At 44.9% G+C, this 13730-nt stretch overlaps 1 protein-coding gene across 4 annotated transcripts in view; it reads left to right on the top strand.

The window, feature by feature from the left end:
* Positions 1–13730, top strand: part of Ppp1r13b (protein phosphatase 1, regulatory subunit 13B) — a 75005-nt gene that overhangs the window by 43278 nt on the left and 17997 nt on the right. For all 4 annotated transcript variants that reach the window (XM_013507841.1, XM_005410811.2, XM_005410809.2 and 1 more), the window contains one exon: positions 11694–11795. In XM_013507841.1, the coding sequence (XP_013363295.1) occupies positions 11694–11795 (102 nt within the window). The remainder of the gene's footprint in view (positions 1–11693; positions 11796–13730) is intronic.

The raw sequence follows: 13730 nt of genomic DNA, 5'->3' as shown, positions 1-13730 counted from the left end.
TTTTCCGAAATAGGGTCTCAATAAGTCACTGGCTAGGCTCAAACTTGTAATCTTCCTGCCTCAGCCTCCCAGAGTGCTTAGACCAGAGGTGTGTACCACCACACCCTGTTTCTTTATTGTTTTTGTTTGTTTGTTTGTTTGTTTGAGACAGTGTCTCAGTTCAGGCTAGCCTTGAACTTACTATGTAGCCCAGGCTGGCCTCGAACTCACGGTGATCCTCCTGCCTCAGCCTCCTGACTACTGGATTAGGGATGCACCACCATGCCCAGTACTTTATTCTTTTGAAAGCGTTCTATCCAATTTATTTCCATCTCTCAAATTTGCTTCCATTTTAGACAACAGACATTATAAAAGCAAAATACTTGAGGCCATACACTTAAGTGAAATAAATTGAACACACACGTATAAATATTGTATTATTTCTCTGCTGTGAGAAACTAAAAGTGTAAATAAGGACAAAATGTATACTAGATATTAGGAAATAGGAAGAAAATGCTCAAATAGGAAGGGAAACTAGGGAGGGAGGGGGAAAGTAAGGAAGGCAAAAGAAGAAAAACGACACTAGAAGGAAAAAATGGAAACAAAGCTTTTGTAAATAAAGAGGGGAAGAGGGGTTGAAGGGAGGGGAATGGGAAAGAAGAATTAAACTCTGTCATGTACAGGTCCGAATTCACTATGGTGAATGTGGTTATTATATCTAAAATGTACCAATAAATTGGACTTTCAAATAAATCCCGTGAAACAAATATTCCTTAAGATGGTAGTATAGGCAAGTGATATATTCTTTTTTTTTTTTTTTTTTTGGTTTTTTTCCTGTACCGGAATCAAACTCGGGACCTTGCGCTTGCCAGGCAGGCGCTGTGCTGCTGAGCTAAATCCCCAGCCCCAAGTGATACATTCTTGAAAAAATTATGGGCAAGTAATTTTTTATCACCCAGAACTTATTTTTCACATTGTAATACTTACTTTATGTTTTGTAAGCTTGTTCACACTGGTACGCCCTTTTTAATTATTTTTTTCTTGTCCAAAAGTAATTCACTTACTGGTAAGTCTAATTTTTTCCATGTTTAAATATTTTACTAACTTTTAATTACCATGAAATGACAGCAGTTTGGGTGCACAAGAAATAAAGTAGAAAAGTCAGAAATCTGGCCAGCAGGAGTGGGCAGAAATGAGACCCGGTGCTCATGTCTCTGAGCAGCCTCCTGCCGCCAGTCACAGTGGGAGAGCGGGGACTGTCTCCTGCCCTCTTCATCACAGCACCCTCATGATACTGTGGGGGCAGGGGTAGCGTCTAGCAGATGAGCAGTATGGACTTTCCCCTCTACTTGACTTGTAACAGCAGAGCCATGAGAGTGAATATTAATAAAGGAAGTACTTATTAAGCAAAAACAAAAACAAAAAGCAAGATGGTTGGTGGGGGCTGCTCAGAGGCTGCTCGCAGATTCCACAGAGTGTTTTGGGATATAACTATATAAACAAATCACAGTTGTGCTAAATGTGTAGGAAAAGTAGGACAAGGCACCAAAATAATAGGGTTTGGTTGGATTCACTGCATTGAGGTGAATAACAGGAAAGATTTTTCAAAGGAAGGAATCAGAGGCTTCTGCAGAGACATAGGAGGAGGCAGGAGGCCCTGGAGGCAGAGCTGTACACTTGGGTAAGGGACAGGATGGAGGAGGGGACACACAGGGATAGAGTGAAGTACCTGCCAGCAGGTGCCAGGTCGTCACTGTGTTCACAGCTAGACAGATCCTGTGGGGTTCACTCAGGCCAGCTGTGTTCTGGAAGGGTCCTGTGGCAGTCCCTGTGGGAACAGCATGTCAGGGTGGGGCACGAGAAGATAAGCCCATAGCCTGATGACATCCTCATTTCTGTGCTTCACAGTAGAATCACAGTAGAATCAAAGAAACTGTTTGAAAATATAATACTCAAGGATATGGCGGTGTGAACACAAGAGCCATGCAGTATCTATAAATTGCAGTTTAGAAAACCATGTTATTTCTTGAGACGATAGCATAAACCCAAGAATGATAAACCAGCTACAGAATGATCTCTAGTTGTAGAAAGCTTTTAAAAGAAACATCTGAGTACAGGAGAACATTACTGCTCTCCAAGAAAAGAAAGTCCTTGAAGTCCATCCCAAGAAAAGGGACCAGAACACAGGCTTTAAAATCATTTCTTTTGCTCTTGTAATCCCTTCCCATATGCATGAGTGGAACTGTCCAGAGAGAGGCAGGGTTGGAGTTAGGCTCCTCCAGCCCCTCGTGCAGTGAGGTGCGCAGCGGGCAGCAAGCCACGGCCACTATGCCCGCCAAATTATTTTATTCTTGTATCAAGTTGTCTTTGTTTACCATTTTTCAAGGTTGTAGGGGAACTAAGCCTTTTCTGTTGCGTTGAACTGCATGAAATTGTTGATGTTCAAACATTTTTTGATCTACAGATGCAGCATTTTCCTATGACGAAGCTAGTAAGTGTCCCTGGTGTCCGGCAGTGTTTTACCCCTTGACAGCAGTGCCTTTGCTTAGAAGCAGTTGCGAGTCCCTGCGCTGCAGCCTGGCAAAAAACAGTGGGACGGCAGTGCCCCCGTGTGAGGGAAGAGCATCGCCGCCTACAGGAGGCCTGGCAGCCGTCCTGCCACTGCTGCCGACCCACCGACCCGTAAAGTAAGCTTAGGAACCTCCTGCCAAGGAACTTTTGTAAGCCTCAGCTCACAACTGTAAGTTGAGGTGTGTGGAAATGTCTGACATGTTAAGTCTCTGTTCACCGTTCACTTAGAAACACTGAGTTCTTCCCATCTCTGAAAGTGGATAAACATCCTGAATATCAGAACATTTATACGAGGGATTCCTTAAAGAATCAGCAGAAACTTGAGGAAGCAGATGGCGTGGCCATGTCTGGGGAAGGGCACTGTGGACAGCAGGAAGCTCCAGGGTGAAATGCGGGTGTGGGAGACCAGACTTGGGGGCGGCAAGGCAAGCACAGATGAGACGGGCGGGCGTGCAGACCCTGGAACAGCAGTGCATGTAGAGCAAGGTGAAGTTGGTCAGAGATGGCGTTCCAGTTCCTGGGAAAGGGTGGAGTCACAGAGGGGAGTGGAGGTAGAGGTCCAGCCTGGAAGAAGCAAGAGGAGTTTGGCCAGAGAGAGGCAACAGAGGTGTGTTCTCCACACCACCCGAGCACAAGGCTTGTGCGGCTGTTCCCTGGCATCTAGCTGAAACGTGGGCGCTTACGGAATTATCTTCTGTTTCTCAAGTAATATTACAATGACATTCGTGTTTGTAATAATTAAAGGGGAGGCTGTTTGCATGACTGTGAGAGCTAGGAACATCTGAAGTGACCTACTTGCCAGTAAGAGTTTAGTTTATCTTCTGCCAGCTAAGTGCCAAGGACTATATATGTTAGGCTTTCAGGGGAAAAGTAATTTCTGTTGGCTGCACTGAAACCTAGCTGCCTTGAAGATTTTTATGTTCTCTCTCACCTCTACGTTGTGACCGTGCTGCTTGGAATAAATCTGAACTCCTACAAGTGGGAATAAGAGAATGATAGAATTGAAATCTATAGTCATTGTAAGATTTTACAGTAAATGGCCAAGGGGGTTTTTTCAGTGTCTGCAGATTCTTGGACACACATCCCTTCAAAACACGGAGTCACGTTTCCCTCCTCGCCCACTTAGTGGCTTGCTTTTCCTCCTGAAGGTTTATAAAAGGGTTGTCTTCCCGGGGCTCTCTCGGATTCCTCACTGTCCCAATGACACCTCACAGCTCTGAGGAAGCCATGTGGACAGGAACTGCAGCTCCCACCTGCAACCACTGCCCATGCATGGGCCACAGGAGTGAGCCATTTTGGGTCAAACCCTTGAACCCCATGTGATCCATAAAGTGACTGTAGCCCAGCTGACATTTGACTTAGCCTCAAGCTAGACTCTACCAGCCAAGCTTCCCTTGAATCTGTTACCCAGAGAACTGAGCAATAAGGAATGCTTATCTTGTTAAGCCATTAAATTTAGGAGTGATCTGCTCTTTAGCAGTAGGTAACTAATACAAGGCCCAAGAAATGGATGAAGATGTTGATTCCCAAAACATCTTCATGGACATAAAAATATATAGCCAATGAAGACATGAGTAAAGGTGGCCTGTTGTCCAGGGTGGTAATGGATGCCTGTATAATTTAGCTCCTCAGGAGTCTGAGGCAGGAGGATCAGACATTCCTCCTGCCAGACCTAAGTTCAGGCATTCCAGACCAGCCTGTGAACATAGCAAGTGCTATCTCAAAAAAATAAAAAAATGGACTGTTCATGAATAAATAATCCTCACAAGTATGAAATAAAAGAATTGAACAATGAAAACATGTTTAAAAACAAGTAAATACAGTTGGCACATGAAGTGTCATACAGTGCAAGTCTGCTGCATCTGCCAAAGGAGAACAGGAATGCTCCACAGTGAGCATGGCTGGTGGAGGCAGGATGCAAGGGAATCACCCTTCAGAGCGACTGTGAAGGGCGTGTTACTCTTCTGCATCGTTTTCATCACCCATTTTTCATCTTTTGGGGAGATTGCACTTACACTGGATGTAAAAATGGGTGTAGGAAAAGAAAGCATTCTAGGGTAACATAAGCTAAAGTAGAGAGCACTTTAAAGCTATGGAGCTGGGACCTGTGTACAGTAGAATGGAGAGACGTGGGGAGCCAGACGCCACCCCTCCGGTCACGTGGCTTGGGATGCAAAACAAAAGCTCACTGTTTGGATTAGTGCAAGCATGGCACACAGTATCAAGCTGTGCCATCTGTGAGTAGGGACAATTGATTGGGTAAACTGGTGTTTATTTGCCTCAAGCTGTAGCATCCAAATATCACTTTTGTGTGGCTCTTATGTAGTGTGTTTTTGGATAGATTATTATTTCCCCCACAAAAAAAAATCTGAAAAATAACCTGTTTCTTTCCAGAACTGCAGTAGTAAGTAATTGTCACCCGAGCTGAGCTGTGCCAGGTCAGTCTGCCATGCGACGGAGCCTTCTGTTCCTAGGTGAAATTGCAGTCTTTGACAGAGCTGTTACTTTTTGGCAAATTTGACAAAATGTTTCAGTTGTACATTAAACAGTAAAACTAGACTTCCTAATATTTGGAAAGACTGAAAACAGTCCTGTCACTATTGGCCTGGGATGTTTTATATCCATAATTGTTGACAGTGGCTTGTTCTGAGAAACTTGATTATATGTCTCTCAGACCTGGAGTATTGTACCATCACCTTAAAAATCATATTTGAACCATTGCCTGGGGAGACAAAAAAAGTGCATTTGATTGCAGCAGTGTTTCCAACTGACCTGCGATCAAAAGCTTCAACTGTAGGTACCAGGTGAGTTGTAGTTGTTTTTGCTATCTGTACAAATTTGGGTGTGGTAGCCTGTTTTTCAAACACTATTTTGGTACCTCTCCAAGTCATGACTCACAGATATAATTAGCAAAGATGTAAATTTAACATGGAAAATAAGCCTCCTTTTTCATACTAACTTTTGGCAGGTCATGGGCTAGCTTGCTTGAGTCTGTGCAGTTTAGTTACTTACCACAGAACCATTTATTTACACGGAACCCTTTCTTGGTCAAGAGGTGGCCGTCTCATTTGCGAAGAGGATGGTTGAGAGTGAGCTTGAGCACACACTGGCAGGGGTGGGGAGGAGTCCCAGCGTGGATGCCGTGCGGGGGGTGGGGGAATAACATTCACTCTGGGAAACTGCTCACGGCATTGCAGGTTAAAGATATGTGCACTGTGCCCCAGCCAGTTCACCTGGAGCTTGATTACCCCAAGAAACAAAACTTGGGCCACACCAGTGTTCACCGCAGCTTTATTTCTCTTAGTCACAAAGTGGAAATGACCCCATGACGCATCTGTGGAGGAATGGGTGAGTGAGATGTGCCGTGCGTCCATCCAGCAGAATACTACAGTGCTCAGCAGTACAAAGGAGTACATGGAGGCGCACGCAACAGTGCGCATGCCAGGAACAACGTTAGAGTAGCTGAGAGACGCCAAATGCAAGTTCTCACTGTGTGTAGCCTGTTACTGTTCCATTTTGTTAACTCCTCACCAGTGCTGCACTTTCGAAGTTTTGTATCTGAAGTAGACTAGAATATGTGCTTATCTTTTTAAAATCTTACTAGTCTTATTTAAGGATACAAAAATTTAGAAAGTCATGTTTCATTTTTGTGGGGCATCCTGAGCTGGTGTCTGTTGCAGTTTCTATGAAATCACAAGGGACGTGTACAGAGGCTGAGCATCTCCGGTAGGTTTTTTGGTTTTTTTTTTTGTGCCAGGAATTGAACTCAAAACCTTGTTGGGAGGGCGTAGGAGACGTCTTTCTGGTTTTAGCCCCACAGTACCCACAGTGACTTACACTTGGGGAGACTCCATGGAGGGGGCGCTCTCTCAGCTACCCATCAGCCTTTCCCGTGGGCACCACCTGAGCGCTGCGTCTGTGCTGGCCTGTGTGGAGACGTGCCACGGCCTCACTGCTGCCTGCGGAATGCTGCACTTCCTTTGCAGCAAAAATACAGGTGTAAAGAAAGCCTGAGCTAGCTTCCTGGTGCTCACAGTTGAATCTGATGGAGGGATCTAACTGCTTCCCGTGTGAGGTCCTCATCCCCTTTATCAGGCTGGAGGACATTCATGGAAAGCATCAGGAAAGTGCGTTTTACTCTGTGTTGCCTTCAGTGTCTAGGTCTGTCCATGGCATATGGGAGGTAAATGGATTATCACAGTGCTGCTGTGTTGTAGCTAACGACGATAGTTCAGTACCAGAACACTGCTATTTCCCAGCATCTTCTCAGAGCCTGTGTGCAGAGTGGGGAGCCAGCCTCAGTCCTTCCCTGCCACTGATGTCTTTTCTTTTTAAGTACCGTGGATTGATCCCAGGGCCTTTCACTAAGCTACATGCTCAGCCCTTTTTAACAGTTTTCTTATTTTGAGACAGTCTTACTAAGTCACTAAGTTGCTCAAAGTGGGCTCAAACTTGTAATCTTCCTGCCTCAGCTTCCCAGCATGCTGGGATTACTAGTGTGTGCCACTGTGCCCAGCAACTGCAGTCTTGAGCACATCATTCAGCTTTTTCACCTATGAACTTCCACCAGACCATTGCTTATGGCCAAGTGACAGGAGCTGGGGGCCATGGTTACAGGGAGATCACAGGGCCAGAGTGCTTTGGGCTTGTGAAGTTGGCAGGGGCCTGAGGAGGGTAAAATGGTTGGTGAGGAAGACAGGATGGATGTCAGAGCAGGACAGGATGAATGAAGTCTGGGCTTCCACAGTTGGAAAGAGGCTGTCTGCAGCGGAGGGTGGCGGGGTCTGGTGGAGGTGCAGGAGGTGTTGAGTCACGCACAGGTGCTGGTCCCTGGCACTGTGCCCAGGCCGGGCAGGGACTTGTTGCTGCGTGGTTTACAGCCCTGTGAACCGTCCTGCCGTGAGCCTGCTCCAGGCACAAGTGTCCGTAGGTAGGCACTGTATGCGCGTATAAGGAAAGCTGTTGTACCCTAAAGAAGAAAGTCTCTTAGCTTCCTGTTTCTGCTCTACCTTTGTGGGAACCTGGTGAAATGGGGATTACGATGGCTGGGGCGAGCCTTCTGCCACTCTTCGTGCTGAGGGTGGCTGTGTGTTCCTTGGGAAGTAAGTGCTGTCAGAGAGTCATTTGGAGCATAACTACTCTACGGAGTCCAAGGTCAGGCAGTGAGGGACATCAGGGACAACCCAGTCACTGGGTACAGGCAGGAGGGGCCTTATACAAAGGGTGCTGAGGTGCCCAGAGAGAGCTCACAAGCAACTGCCCAGTGAGGGGCCCTGAAGGGTTCGAGGGGACAGGTGAGGTCTCCTCAACATAGATGCAGTGAAAAGAAATAGAAGGGGTTGTGTAGCCAATTTGTGTGAATAACTTAAGTTCAGATGGGGAATTTACAATTGTAAGTGGGGATGAATGCACCTGTACTCCAGGGAAGGATGGGCCCACCATAAAGGGTCGCATTTGCATTGAAGCACTTTTGTTTTCTAAAACAACTGATAAAAAGCTCTTCATCTTGCCAAATTTTTACATTGCACATTTAAAGGAATAGTACATACTAACATATATATTGTTTCATATTTGTTAACTTAGAAGCTTATGCTGGCTTGTGCTTTAACTCTTTTAAATACATGTACATTTTTAAAAATACAAATAAATCAAAATGAGGACCAGGGATATAGCTCAGTAGCATAAGCACCTGCCTGGCAAGCTCGAGGTCTGGAGTTCAATTCCTGCTACTTTTCAAAAAGACAAAAGAAAAAAAAAAAAAAAAAAAAACCAGTATTAATGGTACTAAAATCTTAAGTCACTTTTGGGCTGGGGAGATAGCTCAGTGTCACAAGTGCTTGCCTGGTAAGCGCAAGGTCCTGAGTTTGATTCCCAGTACCAAAAACAACAGCAAAAAAGAATTTTTCACTTTTGAAATAAGCTATGATATATACACTATGATTTATATGTTTGGTTTTTTTGTTTTGTTTTTGTCTTTTTGAGATAGGATCTCACTATGCAGTTCAGGCTGGTCTTGAGCTCACTTTGTAGCATAGGCTGGTCTCAAACTCACAACGATCCTCCTGCTTCAACCTCCCAAGTCTTGGGATTATAGGCATGCACCACCAAGCCCAGCAATTTATATTTTTCTGTAAGATCTACTTGTATTTTTCTGTAAAATCTAAAATTGTATTATTGTTTATTAGTGTGTATATATATATATAACACCTTCATTACTTGTGACATGGCATATATTAATTTTGTGGTTTGAAAAACACATGTACCACATAAAAAGAGAGTATAAACAGTGACAAATAAAATCTGTCTTGGTTTAACCAGATATAAAATATTTTTATATAAATAGTAGAGGATGGAAGAGTTCAATTTCTCTACTGTCCTCTTTTATTGTTATTCTAAGCTTCGGTAGGAAAGAGTCCAGACAGTTTAGGATTGTTTTTATTAAAGTTATGAAATCATTAAATTAGTAAAAATGTAATGATTTGTTGAATGGATGTTATTTTTTTTTTTCCAGTCAAAAAAAACTTTAAGAGGTAAAAGTTCTGAAAGTTTTTGGTACCTTTGGGGTCCACTTTTCTACACTCCAAACTCAACTTGCACCTTGGTTTGAAATAATTCCTGGGAGGCAAGGGCTGCTTTGGAAAATGTGTTCAGGCATTCTGAGTCAAAAATCGATTTCAAACCGGGCGAGGTGGCACATGCCTGTAATCCCAGCACTCGGGAGGCTGAGGCAGGAGGATCTTTGAGAGTTCTTGATGAGCCTGGGTTACAAAGTGAGCTCAAGGCTAGCCTGAACTGTGTAGCGAGACCCTGTCTCAAGAAGACAACAAACAAACAAAAATCGATTTTGGCAAAAAAAACCTTCAACATCAGCATCATCTGATGGCTAGCCATTGACATTGCCAGGCTGATGGCCCTGCATGACGTGAAATCAGCGCTTCTTCTGGTGTGGTGTCGGTGTCTCCTTCTGACCAGAAGAGCCCAGCCCTGGGACACCGCACCCACACCCTTCACCTCACCATGCAGGCAGTGTCGTCTCACGTCCTTACACGGCTCTGAACACAGTGAAAAGGTAGCCGTCAGCAGCCCATCACCACACCCCGTTCCCACCAGCACCTTAATCCAGGCCTTCCAGGCTCCAGAATTCCAAGACCTGCAGTACAATCTACAGTGGAAGTGGTGGGAAGTGGTCTCCTTGTTGTGGTCACCATGGACCAGACAGACACCCTTGCCAACCGTGGGTGTGACTGCAGAGAGGGGCGGCACCACGAGCCCTCCAGGAGGGTCAAGCACTGAGTACAGTTGCTATGCCCCGTCTGGCCCACAGAGCAAGGGGACTCAGACTTGCAGCTGTTCCTCTTCCTTCCTGGAGAGCTCCCTGTGGCATGGGGCCGAGTGCATGTGAGGGCCTGGCATCTTTGTCCACGAAGAGCTGTGTCTGGCCACAGCCCACCTCATGTCTGGGGAACTCTCCCTTCACAGCTGGTGCAGATGGATTGTTGTGAGACTGTGCGTTCAAGATCCACCTGGACACACTGCTGTCCCGGGCCACTTTCACTCATGTGCTGGAGGAAGAGTAATAAATTCATGACAGTTATTTTAAAGAGTAAAGAAAGAAAAGAAAAGAAGACCTTTGTTGTGGTGACTGGGAAATCTTAGTGGAAAGCCTGTAAGAGTGTTAAAGTAGAAATAGTCTTTTAGTCGTTTGGACTGATCTGCCAGACTTTTTTGGTGGGGTGAACACATTTCTTTTCAAATGGAAATTCCTGTAACTCACTGAAATATCTGGGTTTTTGTTTGTTTGGCTGCATGGGGGTTAGCCAGGACCATGTTTGTGCGAGGCCAATGCTCTGTCACTGAGTGATGTCCACAGCCCAGACGGCGGTTTCAGAAAAAGCCTCGCTCCACATTGCTCCCTCAGGAGCTATAGACGAACAGAATTTATTCCACGTAAAACTGTTGAACAAGAGTACTATAAAAGTTTGGACAGGAAGCCAAGGTAACAGGGACTGGGATTGTTCAGGATTGTGAGGATAAGAGCCGTAGAAGTAAAGGGTCCGAGAGTGCGTGTGAGCCTTGGACCGGGAAGTGGGGTTCCGAGGAGGGACTTCATGGCCTTTGAGGCCAGAAGTAAAGATTCTGGAGGGAGACAGACTTAGAAATGAGCTTCCTGCGCTGCTGTTCATGTGTTCCTTCTCCCCCTCCCCGTGACTCCGCACCACGCGGCAGTGGAAGAAGCAGCACGTGTGCACGGGGCTTAGTGACTGGTGTGCCATGTGAAGGGTCTGGAATGCACTCTGTCCCAGCTCAGCCTCACATGTGCCGCCTGCCCTCTGCTGCCTCCCTTGTCCGCCGAGCACGGTGTCGTGGCACCTGTCTCGGGTCATGCTGAGGTGTAGGTGGGTGTGCTTATAGTGCTTGAAGCATATGATTCAGGGCATTGTTACAGAGGAGGGCATGTGGCTAGTTGCCACTCCTTTAGATGTTTCCCTTTTGTATTCACTTCACACACACGAATCTCTGTCAGATGATGTCAGTTCCTCCTGTAGGTCATACTTAAGGTGCTTTTAATGAAGTATTTGTATCTTAGAATCTATTACAGTTTCTCAGGAGTAGGTGACAATGAGAGGATGTCTATCCTTGGGTGTCACCTGCATATTTACTTTCTTCGTTGTATGTCCTTAAACATTTGACAGCCCCATTTGCTGTAATATGTGTATTAAACCCCTGCTCCAAACAAAGGAATGTCTCTTTAAGATTCACATTTGCAAAGGTTTGCTTAATGGTGAGCCTCTTATTAAATACAGCATCTGATGTTTGTGCATCAGAAATGTTTATGCATTAGAAAAGTTTTTTTTTTTGGTACCAGGAATTGAACTCTGGACCTTGCGTTTGCCAAGCAAGGAGCTATGCCACTGAGCTATATCCCCAGCCCCCTAGAAAACATTATTTTGAAAGGATTTTTATCTATTATTTAGGTGTGATAAAAGTAGTCCACAATTAGGAAAAGTTCTTATGAAAAAATAATTTGTATTCTTCTAACTTTTAGGAAACCTACTTGAAAATCCCCACCTGTGTGTTCCACCATTAGAAAAACAGGGTGATGCAGATGAATGTACATTCCCAGGGCTTCTTGTTCCTTGCAGGTTGGGAATCCACGAGTCGAACTCACCCTATCAGAGCTCCAGGATATGGCAGCCAGGCAACAGCAACAAATTGAAAATCAACAACAAATGTTGGTGGCCAAGGTAAGTTGTAAAAGCAGAGATAAGGAAGCATTGCTGAAGACATGGTCAAGCCCGGCGTGGTGGTACAGGCCTGCAGTCCCATCATCCTGGGAGCTGGTGGGGGAGGAGGAGGAGGTTCAAACCCAGGCTGAGCAGCTTAGCACTCATAAGATGGGGCCATGCCAGGAAAGTGCTGGGCATTGTCCTTCTGTCTACTGATCTCTGCTGTAACAACAGAGGAACCTGGAGCTTTGTGATGTTGGGGAGGTGAAGAGCAAGAGCCCCTGACCCTGGACCTGTATACAGACACCCAGAACAGGCAGCAGTTATTCCTACCCAAACTATAGACAGCACTTGAAAAAGAGGGCGCTCTTTCTTGTCACCTCTGTTCTCCTCTTAGCGTATTCTCTCCCTTGAGGTTAGTGTTCGTGTCCTAGAGGAGACTGCAGTTTGTGATAAGTCCTAGATAAGTGATAGCTGGTTAACCAGCTTCCAGGAGGCCGCTCTGTGCTGGGCCTGTCTGGTTTACTGGGTGCAGGGCACACCTGATGCTCACTGTTATGCCGAGTTCTCCATTTGTGGTTGGAACTCTAGAGTGAGATTTGGGGTTTTTCCAAGTCATGGTTTAGTCATGCACGATAGACATAAGATGTCAGACCCATTGCCCATGCCTGCTGGAAACAATTCATGTTATGAATGGCCTTAAAATTTTCTGAAACTGCTTTAAAGAGAACTCTTAAACTTTAGCAAGTTCTTACTGCTTTCTTCTGTAGAGAGATTTCCTTAATTACCAGATGACCAGTCAGTCCAGTTTCTTCTGTTCATTGAATGACTGTAGTTCATTCTACTATCTGACTTTATGTAAATAATAATAAGTTGGACTAACTTTAAAGAGTCTGAAAGTTTATTGGGCTTACAAGAATAAAAACAATTATAAATTTTTAAAATTAGAAAGTATCTCATCCCATTAGTGAGATTTCTAAGATGAAGTGGACATACTATTAGATAATTGTAAAATTTTCTAATTCTATTTTTCTTTTCCAAGAATATTGCTGTTTTTAAAAAAACTTAATATTTTAAGTAGGAGTATAATTCACAAGTTAATGCCACATCTTAAATATTTGATCTTTGAGTGTAGTGATGCCTACATAATCATACCTAAGCCTCTCCTTATTTAAGTGTGTTTTATGCATATATACAGGGCCATGAGTATTTAATGTTGTTATTCTAAACCTATGTTTTCACATTAATGGGTAACAAAACTACTGAAGGGTACTGCACATTGTTGTTTTTGTTTTTATTTTTGTCTTTTTGAGACAGGGTCTCACGATGAAGTTCAGACGGGCCTTGAGCTCACTTTATAGCCTAGGCTGGTCTCAACCTTGCGACAGTCCTCCTGTCTCAGCCTCCCAAGTGCTGAGATTACGGGCATGCGCCACCATTGCAGCTTATTTGTTTGTTTTGAGACAGTAGAGGGTCTTACTGTGCAGTTCAGGTTGCCTTGAACTACCTTATGTAGCCCAGGCTGGCCTTGAACTCACAGCAAGCCCCCTGAGTGGTGGGATTACAGACGTGTGCCACTGTGCCAACTCGCACATAATTTCATTTTAGCATTATTTTATTGTAAAACGTTTTGTTGTTTTGGAAGAAACTAATCCTGCAGAAAGGAAACATTATCTTTATTGGTCAGTGTCACAAATTGGAGGGTTATCTCCTTACCTACTTCCTTTCCTCATGTGAAAAACCCTCTGCTGGCCAGCGCCCATTCCTTTAGAAAGTGAAGGAAGAGAAACGCAGGGAGCTTCGTAGCGGCGGGAAATATGTTTCTGAAGTAGGAAGCAAGGCAGGCGGAGCCAGGAGGTGATGGCCGTCAGAGCACGCATCCTGCTAAGCGCCTCTGCACCATCCTGCGTCGTGCGGAGGCTCTGACCTTTGCTGAGTGGGGCACCCTGAGTC

The sequence above is a fragment of the Chinchilla lanigera genome, unplaced genomic scaffold (genome assembly GCF_000276665.1).
Source record: "Chinchilla lanigera isolate Chin_1 unplaced genomic scaffold, ChiLan1.0 scaffold00137, whole genome shotgun sequence".
NCBI classification, from domain to species: Eukaryota; Metazoa; Chordata; class Mammalia; order Rodentia; family Chinchillidae; genus Chinchilla; species Chinchilla lanigera.
The sequence above is the reverse complement of the archived record's forward strand: the minus strand, read 5'-3'. Positions and strand labels throughout refer to the sequence as shown.